Source organism: Psammomys obesus, unplaced genomic scaffold (assembly GCF_907164565.1).
Source record: "Psammomys obesus unplaced genomic scaffold, mPsaObe1.curated_primary_1811, whole genome shotgun sequence".
Classification (NCBI taxonomy): Eukaryota; Metazoa; Chordata; class Mammalia; order Rodentia; family Muridae; genus Psammomys; species Psammomys obesus.
The window spans coordinates 4,091,080-4,109,747 of NW_026591086.1; the positions used below are offsets into that span (position 1 = coordinate 4,091,080).

Genomic DNA, 18,668 nt, shown 5'->3' on the forward strand with positions numbered 1-18,668 from the left:
ATCAAGGTTCATACCCCATGCTCACCCCTTTCCTAGGTCTAGTCCGGTACACCTGAGCCCCAGGTGACTTGATGAAGATGAGAAATGGGGGGTGGGGTATAGAGGTAAGCTTTAGAAGGTCAAGTTACTGAGGTATCCACCCATATGGTAAAGAGATGTGCCCATCTCCCACAAGCTAGGAAGACACAGGCCAGTCTGTACCTCTCCCAGACCCCTGGGAGTAGAACAAAGAAACGTAAGAATGTGTTGATTGATCCGGCATGTGGGGCAGAAGCAGAATTTCCCTGCTTCAGGCACAAATCTGAAACTGACACTGCATGGGCTCCATGACTGTGTCCAGCCTAGCTGGGAAGGAGGAAGCAGGAATCAAGAGGTGAGCAGATAGAAGATGAGTGCATTCTATCTCCTGGACCTCATTGGAGACCTACAAGGTGTCAAAGGGAGCATGGAGGAGAAGGGGTCCAGGGTCAGGTGATTCCTAAGTAAGACCCAAAAGGATGTGTCTCATTATTGAGTAAACTGTTCTCCTTCCCCACGCCTCCCATCTCTCCTTCCTGGGGAAAAAAATGAGGAAGGTCCTTTAATAAAGAGGCAGGGTGAGCTGTGGGGCCAACTGGGACTTTGCTTTGGGAAATGGGGATGAAAGCCAAGGGTGGATCCTAAGGAGAGGCATCTTTGACTTCCCCCTTTAAAAAAATAGCTTTATTTACTTAAGTAAGTCAATTTACTTAAATAAATAAATGATTTTATTCATTTGGTCTATGTGTGTGTGCATGCACACACATGTCATAACTAGCATAGTTTTTTTTTTTTTTAATGAAAATTTAGAGTTCACCAAGATGAGATTTTAACAAAGATTCAGGTCTGGTCATCAATAGAGAGACACTCAGGAAGAAAAGAACATTCTTCATACAGAAGCCCATGTGTGACTGTGGGCTTCTCAAGAGAAAGTTCTGCTTATGTGTCTTAACAATAGACACACACACACACACACACACACACACACACACACACACACACAGACACCCTGTAACTTCTACCTGGACTCTGGAGATGCCAGATTTTCTGATCAGCTCTCTGCCAAATGACTCTCTTTCCTCAGCCTCCTGTTCCTCTCCTTCCCCATTTTTAGAGGAACCAGCTGAGGTATAAGTTATAATCTTCACTGACAGGTATGCCTGGCACCGACCAATCAGAGTGAGGGCCATGACCACTCAGAAAGGTCTTGGACCGTCCCAAGGTGAAACACAGTAACAGCAGCACTGAGGAGAGAGAGCTTCTGGGGTCCAGGCTTTGCTGTAGGACTCTTAACACATAGCAGATTCCATGCCCGTGGTACTGTTACTCAACCAACTCTATATTTGTTTCCTCCTTGGCTTGAGCTCCTAGTTTAAATGTCACCCCCATTTCCGTCTCCCCTATTCTCCTCCTCTTGTTCCTTCTCCAAGAATTCCTCTTCTTTGAAGCTTGTTTTCCTTGGTCCTTGGAAATTTCTGTTTTCTTTCAACTTCAGCTATGCATTTGGTAATGTGTTTGTCATTTACCTTTTACTTAAAGTTTAAAGCCTAAAAATGTGCTGGAAGCAGCCACTCCTGGTTTGTTTTCCTCTGTTTCATTGTTTTTGAAATGTGGTGAAGTGTGGGATCTGGCCTCAAGGCAATCGTTATGACAATCCTATAAATTTTACAGCCTAAAGTATCATTTTTATGGTCAAAAAGACTTAGGGCCAAAGGCATTTAAGAATGTTACTAGCTGCACACCCAATACGAATGGAGAAGCCAAGGTCTGGACTCAAACATCTTCCCTCCCTGGCCCACATACTACCACTGGGAATAAGGAACAGTGGTTCCAGAGTTCTGAGAGGTATTTCTCCTGCAATTACAAGATCAGAGGGTAGAAAGGAGAAGGAACAGAGACTGAACAGGCAAAACGTTGAGACATAGGGCTATGATAGTGATCAACAGCCCTCTAGGGTTTTGTAAACCTTTGGTCCCTTTGACCCCACGTCCTAAATGCTGCCCCACAACCTCTGTGATCAGCTGAAAAAATTAGATGTGATGTTTAATGTTCATTGTCAGCGTAGCAGAATCTATAATCACCTGGGGATGAGCAGCTGGGCAAATGCAGGGAGCGATTATCTTGATTAGAATTTTGGAAGGTGGGAAGACCTGTCTCTGGTGAGCAGCTCCATTCCCGGGCTGGGATCCTGGAATGTGTATGTGGAGAAAGGGAGCTGAGCAGCCAGCATTCACTACTCTCTGCTTCCTGACTGTGGGTGGGCGAGGCCAGCTGATTCAAGCTCATACTGGCTTGACTTCCTCCTCATGATGAGCTGTGCCTCTAACTGTGAGCCAAAAGTAATAACTCTCTCCCTTAAGTTGCTTTTGTCATAGTATTTTGTCACAGCAACGGGAAAAGAAGCCAATACAGGGGGCGAGAACACTTGAGAAGCAGAGGCAACCTTGAGCAGACTCATGGGGAAGGTGAGAGCCAGCCAATCCCAACCCCAACCAGAGTCACATAGCCTCCATGGGCACCAGCCAATCCCAAAAGAGGTCACATAGCCACAGTAGGGATTCGTCTAGCTTTAAAAGGGGCCTTCGAGCTCCCCCTCGGGGTCGCGGCCATTTTGTGAAGGTGGTGACCACAGCATGCTGGAATTCTCCGCAGAATAAACCCCCTTTGCTTTTACATACTACTTGAGTCTGGGTCTTTCCTTCAGCGAATTCCCTAACAAAGGAACTGAGGAAGATCCCATCCGCTGCCATAAACCCCCTTGGTTTAGCCCCCAGGTCTGTCACACTTCAACTGACACTGAAGTACGCCCCTTGCTGCATGTACTCCAGGGTCATGGATTCACCTCTGTGGATCTCAGCAGCCGGCTCTCACGTCCACGGCGGAAGTTCTAGAGGCGGTCTTGTGTCTAGCACAGTGGCTGGTTCAGAGAAGGGTGCTTTGAAACATCTGAATTGAGTTTCTGTTGTGCTTTCTGGTAGTGGATCTAAGACTAACCCTGAAGACTGCTGAAGATCTTAGGACCCCAGTACGCAGAGTCCCACCTCCAGAGGAATTCTGAGGTGAGGGAGTCTGAAGATGGAATATAGAAGCATTCCCACCTCCATTGTCCTAATTCATCTGGACGAGTAGTCTGAAAAGGATACGGTGAAAGAAATTAGAGAAATTCGTCTCTGGATTTGATAGATGGATGAAGAGATGGTGTGGGGGGGGCTGGGGGGGTTGGTAGGCACTGTGAAGAAGAAGAGCAGAGTGGGACTGGGAAACAGGGACAAGCAGCGTGGTGTGTGGGGGTACAGCACATCTTTTTACACGCATCCTGGGAAATCGACCTTTTCAGCCCTGCTTTGCAGCTCGAGCTGTGATCCCTCCCACCAGTCTGCCAGCAGTTTACAAGGATGCTTCGCCCAGGCAGCTTACAGGGTGACCTCTTTCCCCAAAGCTTCGGGGTAGGTGGACTAGAATTCTTTGGGCCGTTCTGTGCTTGCCTAACCAAAAGCTCAGCAACTAGCTAGGGTTGCTAGTTCCCAGCAGCTCTGCAGAACACTGCATTATGGGGGGGGGGCAGCTCAGATCCTCCCATTGAGCCCCTTAGAGAGATATCAAATTCCTTCCTGTCCATGCTCCTCATTTCTTCCCGCTGCTTCGTGGAGCTTCTTGGCTCTCCCTTGTGACGGGGCCTCCTCCCTGTTTTGGCTCCAGAGGCTATTTCATCACTCCACTGTTTATAGCCTTTGCAAGGAATCTGGGATGATTTAAATGAAGCCTGGCTGACACCAGCCTTCAGCAAACACCCCTCCCCAAGCAGCTTTGTCACACCCTTGCTTCCCTGGTAGAGAGAGCCTTAAATTGCCTGCAGTTAGCCAATGGGAGTTAAGAACCATCACCTTCCTGTACTGCATGGAGTGGTCCACAGAAGGGGAGTGACAGCTGCCTGCCCAGACCCCAGTCCTCTCTAGACCAGCAGTTCCTTAGTGTTGGCCCTCTTCCCTGTGATGACATCTCAGCTCTGCAACTCATAGCCCTCCCCAGTCCCCAAAGAGGGTTTCTGCTTTTCCTAATCCTCTGACTTCCTGCTGTCCAGAGGTGAGTCCTGCCCTTGGGGACTCTGATTGGCCTATGTCTGGAACACTTCGGCAACTTGCCACCTTAGCCTCTCTCACTTTAATGAGAATGTAATCCAAAGCATTTGTGGGGCGCCCTCAAGCTGAGCCTTTAGTAAGTACAAACTCAGTGTGTTTATGTGTCATTGGGCTTGTTCTGGTGGGAGACCAGATGAATATACAGAGAGTGAGGAGAGCCTGGAGGAAGAGGGTTGGGACTGGTGAGAAGATGAATGGAAATTGGATGGGAACCAGGACACGCCCTTGGTGCTGGGCCAAAGGTGCTCCCTGTGGCAGGGGAGTATTCTTTCTGGGCCCTGCTGGCTTAGTGTTGGGGATCTTAGCTCTCAGAAGGGGACTTATAAGTCAGAGTCCTTGCTATCCCATTACAAAGGCCCAAAGGTAATAACGGCTCCTGAGTTATTAAGAATCTGGAGCGAGACTCCAGCACACAGAATTGCACATGAGAACTGAGATAGGACCCTTCCACACAGGCCTTCCATCTCTTTCCTCATCAGACCTTCCAGCACTGTGTCACTTTATCACTTCCTTCAGGTAGGTACACCTTCCCCTGGGCTCCTGCCCAGGCCTGATGATGTAGCATGTGTCAGTAAAGGTAGCTTGCAGGCTCTAGATGAAGGCCTGAATAGTCTCTGCTGTTTTAGTCATAAGCTCATCTCAATTTAAGAACAGATGAAGATCAATCATTAAAAGCATGGTTTTAATCTGTTTATTTTTGGTATTCTCTATGGCCAAGAGAGTCTTGAAACATTGGGGGTTGCAAAAACTTAAGGCAACAGAGACGCTTTGGGATGGGGCCGGGGCTGGGGGGGGGACTTCAGGCTTGAACTGCTAGAAAATGGAAGGTGGGGAGTGGGGAGGATTGGCTGAGGGAGGCAGCAGAGTTTAGGTGGGGCTTCCCTTCCTTCCACCAGAGCTAGCCAGACATGGGATAGGACATTCTCTTCTTAAAACTAGAAGGCTTCTACTTGGGTGAGGTGTGTCAGGGGTGGACAGGGAAGGGTGGAGACATGAGTTTCTGTAACATTTATGACTTTGGATTTGCCCAAAGTTATGGTAATGTAACTATGTAAAATATAGATGTTGCTGGAAGTCTGGAACAGCAAGGAGAGCCTTGTTCTGATGGAGCAGGCAAGGCCTCCAGAAAGGAGTAGCCTCCATTGCAGGTGCACATGGTGAGCTGAGCTTGGAAGAGGACACGGGATCGGACTAGACATGTCTAGATCTGAAAACTTTTGAGAAGCCCCTCTGTGGGATACCTAGGACAGCGTGATGCTCTGGGAATCATGGAGGAAGAAACATCTAAGGCTCTGGGAACCAATCACGGCCTCCCTTGCCCTGAGGCCACAAGGAATCTGAGCTCTGACCACAGAGTGCTTTTAGCTAGAGAAGATGTAGCCAGGTGCCACTCTTTCATGTGGCCCACCCTCCAGGCCACATGCTGGGAGAAGAGGAAAACCACCCAACAGCCTTTAAAGGCCGGTGCTGCCAGCCAGCTTCAAAAGGTAAGAACAAATACTACAGGGTGAAAGGGTCTCTGTTCCTCTGAGGGTGTAATCTCCAACTTAAAGGCCAGAAGGAAAGCCAGAGAGGAGGGATTCCTTGTTTTTCAGATTTTGCTTGCAAGAGCCAGGGAGAACATTGGACTGATAGGTGCATGTCTTGGCACCTGGTTGCAGCAGCTGCTGACTTTCTTGGGGTCGAACCTGGTTCAACCTTTCCCTCTGTGGGTAGAAACCAGCCTGGATATGCTAACCAACTGCCAACTCAGCCACCATTACTGACACTGGCTTTTTTTTCTGGTTGACCAGGAAATGTGTGATTGATTCATCCTTTTTTTTTTTTTTTTTTTTTTTTTCCCTGAGACTGCATTCTTCCACACAAATCAGAAGGGGGAGATTCGAGGAACTGAATAAAAGGTCTTTCTTTGGGCACTCCAAGGAACATATTTTGATGATTATCTTCAGCCAAGTTCAGAGTGGGTTTTCCAAACAGCCAATTGCGATGGGAAAAATAAAGATCTGGAGAGCCTTCGTAGGAGCCAATGCTATATTTAAAGTTTCAAGACAGCTATAGTTTAAGGTTGGGGAATGCTATAATTAAGGTCTCAGGGTTGTTTTCATCAAAAGCCTCCTGCTACTGCCCCTCTCCATGGCTTTGTGGTTCCTCTGAAGCCTGGTGGGAATCTTCTGTCCCTCTTAGCTCCAAGGAAGTCAGGCCTCTCATTCAGATCCTCATGCTCAGCTCAGTGGGTTAGCGCTGAGAGCCTCTGGTTTCCTGCAGCTGTTCTGTGATCACTCACCGTGCCCTTGGTGACTACTGAAGTTATGAGTTCCTTCTCATTTTATCCTACCTAAGCCTTCCTTTCTCTAAGCAGTATATTCCCTCTCTTCTCCCTTGTTACCCACTATTGGCATTTTGTGTCACACAGATTTTCATTGAAATCCTAACCCTAACCTAACATAACTCTAGCCCTCAGAACACCAAATGTCTGCCTCATGTCTAAGTAGCTCCTCAATGGGAGACATCACGTCTATTTGAGAGAGAACCAAGGCTGCAGCCATCCCTTTTGCACCCACACTCGTCTCTTCTTGGGGCTCCTCTTTCACTCCCAGGAGCCCCAAGAATTTAATGGGATAGGAGAATTGGGAGCAAGTAGTCTGCTTATTTCTAGTTGCCTCTCTGATCTATGATATGCTACCATTTCTCACTTCTCAAGGTCCCTGCTGCCTTTCCCACGATGCCCTCCTTTCTCAGAACCTTTTTGTCATCTGTGTAAGACAGTGGCGGTGCCCTCTGTGTACCAGGGATGCCGTGAATTCGACATGAAGGCGGTGGGTAGCTTGATGTACACTGCAGTGTAGATGAAGGGTGGCAGGCACTTTGGACAGTGTTGTTTTTCCTCTCCCAAACCCAATCGCAGCTGCCATCTATTACCACATCCCAACCCCCAGCACCCTCAGGACTAATTTCCAACTTCCAAGAAATCCTTTTTACAAAGTGTGTCCGCAGAGCATGGTTCCAAAACATCCTTTGTGGGGGGGAAAAAACCTCTTAGTAAATATTTCAAAAAGTCTTGAAGAAAAAAAAAAAGATTTAAATGCATGTTTAATTCTGTGTTTCTCAGGCTGACTTGACCTCAGATCTTCTGGCCAATCTGGAAAAATATGCATTGATTGATCCTATGGAGCAGAGGTTCAGAACTCTGTTCTGCATAACACCAGCATTGGCTTGGTTTATTCCTTCATCCTCCACTGCCATGCGTGAACATGCAGCAACACTGAGCTTGAAGCTGCTTAGGTGAAATCTGAACTGGTCTCTGGTCCATCATGGCTGCCGCTCAGCCTGCCTGCTCTTTGGAGCATGATTGCCACAGGCAAGAGACATTCTGAAAAGAGCAACAACACTGAGTTCCAACTCCTTGATCTTCTTTCACTGGCTCCCTTAAGACACCTGCATCCACTCAAGCACAAGTGAACAGGTGTGGGAGGGGACCCATGCATCTTTAGAGTGTACCAGTGCTCAGTGAACCACATGCAAATGAGCATCCCCACTAAGTGTCCCTTCAAGAACTTTCCTGAGAGGAGAACTCTGCAGCTAGCAAACGTGCCTAGGGTTGACCGCCATGTGTTATAATAAACCTGAGTGGAAATGTGGATGCCTTCAACACCCATGAATACGATGTTGATTAGACTATTGTAAAATTATACTTTGAAACATTAAGAACCATAAAAAGTGTAGATTTAGATTTGTTACCTGGGGAAAAGCATATGCATCCTTTCGAAAAATTCCTTAAAAATACTTTAATGTTAGAGATTGAACCCAGAGCTTCGCATATGCCAAACACAAGTCTTACCACGAGTCTACACCCCAATTACCTTTTGTTAATTTAACAAACTACATATAGAGATGGTGAGATGGCTCAGTGGGTAAAGGTACTTGCTGCCACTCCTGATAATCTGAGTTCAACCTCTGGATCCCACATGATCCCAGAGAACTCCCAGAAGTTATCCTCCGACCTCTGCATGTGAGCTGTGGTATGCATACCATAAAATATACTGCCAACCCCACCAAAAGAGTAAAGTTTACAGTGTAAACATAACAACACTGTAAATGTAAAAACAACAAGGCAGAGTAACATGGAGAGTATCTTTTTATCTTTGTAGGGGAAAGGTCGATGTGTGCATATAAAATTTTAAGGAATCTGTCCAGCTATGTCTTGTCATCTGTCAGCTCTGGGGTGTGGGGTTTCGTAAGTGCTGAATTTCCCCCCTTTCTGAAGTGTTTGGATTTGTGGAATAGCAACCTAGGAATGCTTCTGTCCAAGTCCTAAGGATGCTTCCTCACATCTTGGACACGGTCCCTGACTCTTGCTCCAGGACCTTGTTCCTGCTTTCCCTTTTCCTTCTCTTCCTTTGTCTTCCAATGAGTGCTGACTGTCTCTTCAGGCCCAGCTTCAGTTCTCACTCTACGAACCTACTTCCTTTTTCCTGAAACTCTCACCTGCAAGGTCCCTGCACCTGTGCCTCAGTCTCCCTCACACACAGCTTCCTCTCGGCCTACTAACTCCCTCTCAACTCTGATCACCACCAACAGTATGGCATGCTTCCTCCTCTCACTTTCCATGCCTCGTTCTTTGAGTTCTAAACCTTGCCTCTTGGCTCTTGTTTTCTTCCCCTCGCCCTCGAAAAGTAGAGATTTCCCGACACAGGATAAACTATAAGAGGATGAGCCTAGTGAGGGGTATCAAATGTGCCTTTTTCTGACAAGCCCTTTGGGTTCTCCAATGACAGCAGGAGATACCAGGGCACAAGGCTGCCTTGACCTATGGCCCTCAGCTTCTCAGCAAGTTCTTAACTCTAGGCAAATCTCTCTGCCCACCAGCATACTTCCCGAAGGACCCGAGGCTCAGCACTCACTGGAGCCACATCCAGACTCCCCAGCTACCTGGTCCAAGTCGCCCTACCTTTGACTTGTAGCTGAAGCCCTTTCTGAACATTCATTTCCTTGCTCTTTGGGAGTCCGACTGAGTCCACCGTCCATGTCACCCATTTGCTTTTCTCTGCCATCTGTCCTGATTATTCAGCTCTGTCCTTGGGTGAACATGTTTCCCATCTGCCAAGCTGCTTGCCTCTCAGCGGCCATGCCTCATCCCTAAAGCAAGTCTCCCATACATATGGACTGTCTGGAAGGGGTAGGGTGACATCTCAGAATGCGCACCTGTCCCACTTAGGTTCAGATGGGGGTAAAGGTACTTTCCTCAAACTGTGAAGAAAGGTCAGCAGTCTCCAATAGAGCTGTTGACATTACCGGAAACACAGGCTAGGACCTTAGGGTCCAGGCACAATCATTCTAGGTCCATTTGGAAAGGTGTCCAGCGGGACTGCAGGAATTCACACTCAAGGCCATGGAGTATCAAAAACAACAAAACAAAATGACAAATAAAATAGCTAGAGGAAGCTACCGTCACACACTCTCTCCTTGACACCTTTTTTGTAACACTGGCCACTTGCAGTCACTTTCATAATTACAGGGTTCAAACCTTGTGTCCGAGAAAAAGGAAAGCTCCTCGAGAGAAAACGGTGTGTAAGCGGTTCTTTGTATCTTTCTTGGATGCCAGTCTCAAGACCACAAGAACCCTGGCATCTCCCATGCGGTCAATACATGTTCCCTAGGCAGAGGCACTCAGTTCTGAGGATAAGGCGGTGTGATTCTTGACTTAAAAGGCCTCATCCCGGTGTGCGTTGAGGATTAACACATATACAATAAACACATATGGTGAGCTCTCTTGCGCGCCAGGGAATGGGCAGACAGAAATGCTTGTGAAACTCCATATTCTGATACCTCTCTGGGGCATCATTCAGGCTACTTGATGAGGGGACTGAGTCTATGGAGCGCAGTAATAAAGCTGGTATGTGCCAGACTCGGATGACCTCAACACACACACACACACACACACACACACACACACACACACACACACACGCATGGCACAACATAATTGAATGCAAGAGGAATGTAAAAGTTCAGTGCCCATCATACTACCCTGGGTGCCAATTCTAACACCCAGACCAGCTGTGTATCCATGGAAACTGCCAAGCTGTCTACCAGCATCTGTTGCAAAGTAACATGTTTTTTCCTCTCTCACAAATTAGCTCGGAGATACGAGCCTTCCAGCCTTAAAGTTACCCCAGATGGATAGCAGGGTAACAACTTCTGATGGTTTGGAACTAATCTCTAACATCCAAGTTCCTATAACCTCTGTGGATCCTGAATTAGTTGGTGGCTCTTTTCACCTTTGTGCCATTAGCTCTTGGTTTTGACCCTGTTTGGGCCCAGGGTTCTGGGGATGGAAAGTTTAGCCTGCTGCCTCGTGAATGAACATGACTTTCTGCAAGGCCAGCTGAGGAGTGGCCTTCTCCACAGTGGGGATGATTTCTTGGCCTTTTAGCCAAAATCAAATGTCAAGCACATGGCTGTGTTTTTGCCTTACTAATTTATTTTTATTTTATACATCTAGGCAAAATAGCCCACATGTAGGTCATCTGTGTGCCATGTATGTGCTTGTTGCATGCAGAGCCCAGAAAAGGGCATCATATCCGCGTGGAACTGGAGTTACGACAGCCGTGAGACAGCATATAAGTGCTAGGAATCATACCCCAGTACTCTGGAAGAGCAGCCAGCATCCTTATCCGCTGGACCATCTCTCCAGCCCCACAGGGCTGTGTTTTTTGCCTCCTTCTTTCCTCCCTACCTGCCCTTGCTCTGTGTTTCAGGATCCTCTCTGTTTTGGGGAATGGCTTGCTCCTCTAGCACTGAGGAGTGGTGGAGCCTAGCTCTGCCCTGTACAGGCAGGCAGCTGAGCACACCAGTCTCTCAGGGGCTGAGACACACACGCCCCCCCCCCCCCACGGCATCACTTCTGCTCACCAGACGGTCCTGGGGCCCAGAGTTCCCAGTCTTTAGCAAGAGAAAAAGGACCCAGAGATGGAAATGGCAGAACTAGGACTGGGGAACACATCTGAGTTGCAAATTTGGCATCTCTGAAGTTCCAAGTTTCCGCCTTTACAGCCAAACAGGCTACTTCTGGAGGCTGTGGGTGTGCTTTCCTGTCAAGCCCCTGTCACAGGTGGCTGTTAATGGCTCATAAGTCAGTGGGAAACTCTGAGGTGGGCTTGTCACCAGCAGGCTGGTGGCAGCTGTTTGCTTCTAGGCTTATGTGTGAGAGAGACCAGGTGCCAGCTTACATAAAAGACATGGCTACCTGGGAGGCCTGGCCAGCCGCTGTCAGGCAGGAGCTCCCCACCTGCCCCCCTGCACCCATCTTCATCAGAAACATCTTGGCTGCCAGCACCTGGCCCTCACATGGGTGAGCTCAACAGGCTTGTTTTCTGGTTTTAATACTATCCCCAGCAATGCTCCCTTCCTCTACAAGACATCAAATCACTGTGTTTGCTTTGAGCAGGGGACTATGGTTTTTTGCCAGCAGATGTAATTGGAAGATTGGTGGGGCCTTGGAGGAGCCAGAAAAGCCAGCTTTCCTTGGGGAAGGGCCTCTTTGGAAAGCATATTCCACTTCTACCCCCCCCCCCCAAGGGCACCATGCTTTTTCCACTCTAGTGAGAAAAAGCTTCACTCTGAAGATCCCAAAGGCCAAATATTTGCTGTTTCAATCTACCCTGCCCTTTCCATCATGGTGGTACTGGGAAGAGGGGCTTGCTGGGAGTCAATAATTTTCTCCCTGACAGCTCTGCACTCCTTGAGGGCCTAGGGTGTCACAGGAAATCTTACTCTTTAGAAATCTTACAGCTTCTAAAGAGCTGCCTTGAGGTAGAAACGTTATCCTTGTGAGATGTTATGCCTTGTGGGGAGAAGTTATTCCGGAATGCAGGGAGGCAAGATTGGAGCAGGAGGGAGCAGGCAGTTTCCACAGAGATTTGTCTGGGAGGCCCTTTTCCCACTTGAATACCCAATCATCGACTACCAAAGAGACAACACCTCTGCTCCAATTGACACAGGCTTGACAGGTGGGGCCTGTCACAACTGTAACTTCTCAGCAACACCTGAGAGTGTGGTTTGGGAATCCCTGACACCATCCCAACTGATCCTTAGGAAGTCGGAGGTGGTGAAGTTCTCACTGTAGCTCTCCAGGACCCAGGAGGAGCAGCTTGGAATCAAGAAGGATTTTTAATTCCAAGTCTGACTGGCCCTCAGGGCTTGCTCAGTTGCCCTGTCCCCAGGTCAGAGGTCAGGGAGGGTTAGACAGGGTACAGATATCAGGAAGGGCAGTTGGGGCTCTGACTGGCATGACTGTCTTGAGAAGGGGATGAAGTGGGTGGCAGAGAGCAGCTTAAGCCTGGGTGGGGTCTACAGGAGCCTCTGGGATTGAACCTCTGCTGTGATCCACACAGAGCATCTTTCTGTGCTCACTGGGGAAAGGGGATCAGGATCTTCTCTGGACTTTAAATTCGTTTTGAAGGGCGAGCAATGGCGGTGAGGCCAGCACCGCCAGCAAGGACCACGTGTGATGATGGTTCACCCTCATATTTTCTTTCCCCCCCCGAACTAAGAAGTTAGGGCTCTTCTTGTGCCCCTCCCACACCCTCCCCCACACCTCCTGCCCCACTACCTCTTCAGGGATAGTAAAAAAACGACAGGGCCCCCTCCCCCCCCCCGGACCTGGAATATCTTCCCCAGCTCTGGGGACTCTCAACCCTCCTGCAGCTCAGGCGCCAGGGTACCCCAGCCCGTGTCGAGGGGAAAAGATGGGTGATCTCTATGCTCCCAGGGAGTCCGCTTACCTTTCATGGTCCCTTCTGCGCGGGCCTCTGCAGGGCCCCCGCGGCGCTCGAGTAGTCCTGGATGAAGCTGGAAGCCGGGGTCCTCCTCAGGCACCGACGGCCGCCCCTAGGCGCGGCTCGCGATCTTGGGGTTCGAGTGGGCACACATGCGGAGCTGTGCCGCTGCTCAGGCGGCTTGGCCGGTGGAAGATCCCGGGGGTCGCAGGCTGGGGCCGCCGCGCTGCCCGCCGGAGCCGGGCGAGCTGTGCTGCCCCGCGCCCGCAGTCCTGGCCTCGCGCGCATCCCTCCCTCCCTCCCTCCGCCTCCCCGCCCTCTCTAGTCGTCACCGCTTGGGCCCCGGCCCAGATCAACTTCCTTGATATTTTCAAAACTGCCGCTGCCGGGTCCCTTTGTGCACGAGGTGCGCGGCGATGGGTGCGCCGGAGGGTTCGCTGAGCAAGGGGATCGCGCAGTTATCATTGTGGTGGGCGGGGACCGGGACCCTGAAATTCAGCCCTGCACAGTCCCCCTGCACATCTATAAAGTTAGAGGGGCTGGGAGGAGCAAGAATTCTCTCGGGACCAGCCTTCTGGCAACTGTTGGTTTTGCTTTAGTCTGTGACCTCCACACCAACACATCCCAAGCCTCGTCTTCCCAGTAGCTCCTTAGTCTTGACACTTCTTGCCACTGCCAAGCTCAGTAACATTGAACTCCTTGTCTGCAAGGGAGAACCAGGCACTACGCACTCCCAACTCCTGCTACCTGTGGCTGGGCCACTGGCTTAAAGGGAACTAAAGGGAAAGCCATCTCAGCCATGGGGTTGGCTCTGGTGGTGTCATTTCGCTTTAAGTGAGCATATGTTAATCACGCATTCACCAGTGACCTACAACTTCCAGACCCTGCCCTAAGTTCTGGGGGGAAAATGAGGGACACGTCATTCACTGGTTCAGTTACTTTTCCCTGTGGCTGTGATGAAATAGGGACAAAACAGCTGAAGGGAAAGGGGGGTTATCCTGACTTCCGGCCTGAGCACACAGTCTACCACAGAGCGGCTTCTTCCGCCGTGGCCACAGGAAGGCGAGGCATCTGGTCATTGCAAGCATCATATCGCGTACAAACGTTTGTGTAAACAATGAAGAGGCACGGAGAGCCGTATGCTGGTACTTAGTTTGCTTTCTCGCTCCTTCCCCCTTTGTTCCATCCAGGGTCCCAGGCCCTGAGGTGATGTCACCCACATTTGGGGTGGCTCCTCTCACCTCAGTTAACCCTCTCTGGGAAAGCCCTCACAGACACCCACAGACCTTTGTTGCCTTGATGATGCTAGGTCCTATGAAGTTTGCAAGGTAAACCACCACCCTCTCTCAGCAGTCCTGTGAAATAAACACCACCATTGTCTCCATTTTTCAGACAGAGACTGAGCTACCATATATTTGGCTTGCTACCAAGTGGAACTGGTAGGACTTGAACCCCGGGGAGGTTAAATTCAATACTTGTTGACATACAGTGAAAAGCACTCTAGTGAGTTTTTAAAAGAGCCCTTCAATTTACCCATGTTTTCTGTAGCTGGCAGGGAGAGGGACTCACCCTCACATGAGGGGTTAGGGTACCTCTCCCAGGACCCCTCTGGCCTTGAGGATATCTGCATCCTGGCTCTTCGGATCACACAAGTACACCAGTCAACCATCTGTCTTGAGAGCTGATACTCTGGTTGCAGATGGACCCTGGGTGGGCACAGAAGGACATGGGCCAGCCCCACTGAGGATGCGGAGGGTATTGCAGGCAAAGGACCCTGGGGAAAAGAACTCATCTTTATGGAGTGATGAGGAGTCAGCAGAGAGCAGGAGCTGAAAATCTGGGCGATTTAGTGGTAAAAAGAGGAGACCCAGAAGGAGCCGAGCTTTGCCAGAAAGCAAAAGGGGAGCATGTGGATCTAATAGCACCCACACCAGCCTTTGGGTGACTGCTTTCACCTGCAAGTTCAGACACTTTCTACTTGTAACCAGAGGGGTGGTCCTGGGTCACCCGAGACACCTCCCACTGAAGGGTGAGGCTACAAGGTCATTGAGAGAGGGGATGAGGAGATGGCCTGGGACCATTTTCATCTCCAGCTGTGGCAGGCAGTGTTTCAAAGGAAAAAAGCTAAAGGCAAAGGTCATGTGTTCCAGAGCCAGATATGGCCACTGATGGTTGATAGGCTAGGGATTTATGACGATGGGGAGCTCAGTGTTCCTGGCAAGTGTTGCCAACCCCCCACTTTCAATTCTTCCAAGGAGTTCCACAAACACAAGCTCTTCTTTAGGTGAGAAAAAAAAAAAGCCTTTTCTCCTTTTTCCTGTGTCTTAGTGTTGGGAGTTGGTCTGGTACTATGTATTCTAATGCTAAATGCTGCCCCCCTCCCTGATCTGATTGCAGTGACAGGAGTATTTGTTAGTCTGTAGCAGCCTGCTCCTGGATTACCTAGTAACCTATGATGTCACCATGTGGAACCTGCCAGGTGTGTGGCAGACACACCAGGTGTGTGGCAGTTCAGCTGCACACCAGATATAAAAGGACCAACTGGCCACCTCTTTGCTTTCTTGTCCTTGCTGCTTCAGTTTCTCTTCCATTTCTCTGTCAGAGCCCCCTCCCCCTCTCATCTCTCTCTGTCTCTCTCTCTGTCTTGCTCTGTGTTTTTCTCTCTTTACCCACATGGCCCACTCAGGCCCTAAATCTCTTCCCTTTCCCTTCCCTCAAATAAACCTCTTTCATATTAGATTTGTTGTATGCGTGACATTTTAAAATATATCAGAGCAGTACATCCTCACTTACACTGGTCTTTGTTGTGTAAACTTTAGAGCAAAGTTACACAATTTAAAGTTAATTGGTTAATAAAATAGCTAGAAGCCTGTAACTGGGCAGAAAAGAAGTAAGAAGAACTGAGGGTGCCGGGGCTTGGGGTCGGAGAGGAACCATGAGGCCAGAAGGAGAGAAAGGAAGCAGATGATGTAGCAGAAGGAGAAGTGGGAAAAGAAGGAAGTCACCGTGGGGCAGTAGGGACCAGGAGCACATGGCCATGAGGTCTGGCCTGGTAGAACAGAAGCAGCCCAGGCAGAAACAAATGTGGCAAGTAATTCGGAGCGTGTAGCTGGGAAATAGCAAAATAAATTAGAGGGTTGAGGCCTGCCCATTTATTGTGCCTAATAATAATAATAATAATAATAATAATAATAATAATAATATAATAATATAATAAAAGCTTTTATAAAACCATTTGTCTCAATTATTTAAGAACTAGCTGAGGTAGAGAAGCCCTCTACAGTCTAATATCCCCTAACACAACATCTTAGTTTGGGTTGTATTACTCTGAAGAGACACCATGATCAAGGCAACTCATATAAAGGAAAACATTTAATTGAGTCTGGCTTACAGTTTCAGAGGTTTAGTCAATTATCATCATGGTTGGAAGCCCTGTAGCATGCAGGCAGACATGGTGCTGGAGAACGAGCCTAGCATCTACAGGCAGCAAAAAGGAAACTATCCCACACTGGGTAGAACTTGAGCATGGAAGACCTCAAAGCCTGTCCCCACAATGACATGCTTCCTCCAACAAGGCCATGCCTACTTTTCTTTTTCTTTCTTTCTTTCTTTCTTTCTTTCTTTCTTTCTTTCTTTCTTTCGACAGGTGTGTGTGTGTGTGTGTGTGTGTGTGTGTGTGTGTGTGTATGTGTGTGTAGTTTTGGCTGTCCTGGACTTGATTTGTAGACCAAAACTGGCCTTAAATTCACAGAGATATGCCTACCTCTACCTCTCTGAGTGCCGGTATTACAGGCATGCAGTAAGGCCACATTTCCTAATAGTGCCACTCCCCATGGGCCAAGCATTAAAACACGAGTCTATGGGAACCATACCTTTTCAAACCACCACATCCTGCAAGCTTCCTTGTACCTCCTCTCTCTACCTCTGGTTCGCCACCTCCCCAGTGCTCGCCCCTCTCCTATATACCTCCCACCTTGAACTGAGGGATGAGGCTGCTGGCAGCATTTCCACTTTTGCTGCTGCCTGACAAGGAAGCCTCAATGCTCAGAAGTCTCTTCCTTCCTCCTGAGTTCCAAACATCAGTGTTTTCACACCCACAGCCTCTTCAGCCTTGTGTAATGACCACTGTAAATGGCTGTTACTCAGATTTCTGCAGAGAAACAGAACCAATGGAACACACATCTACCTACTCGCTTTTATGCTCAGAAAATAGGTCCCCAGGCCCCAACAATGCCTGACACCATAGACATCACAAACCGCAGATATATTGTTTGTTCCTATACATAGATCTATGATACAGTTTAACTCATAAGCTAGACATAGTAAAAGACTAACAGTAAATACAATAAAGTGAAACAACTAGCAAGATGCTGTGTTTAAAGTTATGTGAGTGTGGTCAGTTTCACTCAAGACAGCTGATTGTACTGTGTGTGCACTAACGGATACGTAAAATACACACTACATATGTGCTAGACAAAGACCTCAGAGTGTAAAATTGTCATAATGATCACTAGTCCGTCTATTAACTAAAAGCGAATAATAACAATAATAGTTTAAGTTTCCTGCAGACATATTACACACCTAAGTGGGGAAAGAGAATATAAAAATGTGAATATCTTCAAAATGAAGTATAAATTTAATGCAATTATAATATCTCTTTTTTTCAACTGTGCAATGCCATTTTTAAGTTCATATAGTTTCATATGCAAGAGCAAAAAAACTTTTAAAGAAAAATCTATGTAATTAAAACAATATATTTCACACAAGTAAAAACAAAGCAAAACAAAACAAAACAAAAACAAAGACAACCAGATGAACAGGCTAGGAAGTTCTGATACAGATCTATTTTGTTTGAGAAACAAAACATGTAGAAATGGCATATTAACTTGGATTGGGTATTGTGATGGTTAATCCTAGTTGTCAACTTGATGAGATATAAAATCACTTGGTAGACAGTCAACTAGGTATGCTTTCAGGGAATTTTCTTAATTAGGTCACTGAAATATAAAGACCTGCCCACTGTGGGTGACATCATTCCCTAGGCTGGATCCTGAACTGCATAAAAAGAAGAAAGTGAGGCCTCCTTCCCAGTGGTGTGGGAGCAGAGGGGCCCTGTGGAGGCCAAGGCTGACCAACTCATCTACCACCCAGGCCCAGATCCAGAGTTTTTGAGTTGGCACACCCCAACATTTACCCCATCTATGAGCTGCTGGAGCATGTGAAGGGGCGGGTCCTATGGAACCACAGCCGCAGGATGTCCGTGATTCTGGGCAATAGCAGGATATTCCAGAGGAGTCCAGGCAAGGGTCCAGTATTGATTTTGCACCAGAAGCCAGAAGCCTTGAACCAGACCAGTGACTCATTGCGGTGAATGTTTGCATGTAAAGCTGGTTGGGCAAAAGGGTATATTGTGTGACACACTGCAGCTTCCAATGCTACTACAATGAACAAATACGTGGACAGGTGGGAAAGACACGATGGAGGAGCAAGACAGTGTGTTCATGACAGAACTGAAGACTTGACAGTTGTGACGGGTGTGGGAGACGGCTGCTATTGACAGAGGAGCAGGTCCTTAAGTTACCCAGTCATCAGGATGGTGTGCAACGGCCTGGAACTTGTGCTGACTCAGCCCACGAACAAGCTGTCCAACCACAAGATCGCCCTGCCCTGGCTCTGAACAGCGACAGGATGATTGAGATGAAGAATTTTTCATTTACTGGGCTGGACATCCTCA

At 48.3% G+C, this 18,668-nt stretch overlaps 1 protein-coding gene across 4 annotated transcripts in view; it reads right to left on the bottom strand.

The window, feature by feature from the left end:
- Scara3 (scavenger receptor class A member 3) overlaps positions 1-13,222 on the bottom strand; it is a 31,500-nt gene extending 18,278 nt beyond the window's left edge. For 2 of the 4 annotated variants that reach the window (XM_055609800.1, XM_055609799.1), the window contains exon 1: positions 12,941-13,222. Coding sequence is in view for 1 of the 4 variants with exons in the window: in XM_055609799.1 (XP_055465774.1) it covers positions 12,941-12,947 (7 nt within the window). In the remaining 3 variants the exon portion in view is untranslated. Of the gene's footprint in view, positions 1-2,099; positions 2,150-2,860; positions 2,883-12,940 lie in introns of those variants that run through there. The other 2 variants (XM_055609801.1, XM_055609802.1) reach the window with 2 other exon arrangements.
- Positions 13,223-18,668: the final 5,446 nt, after the last annotated feature.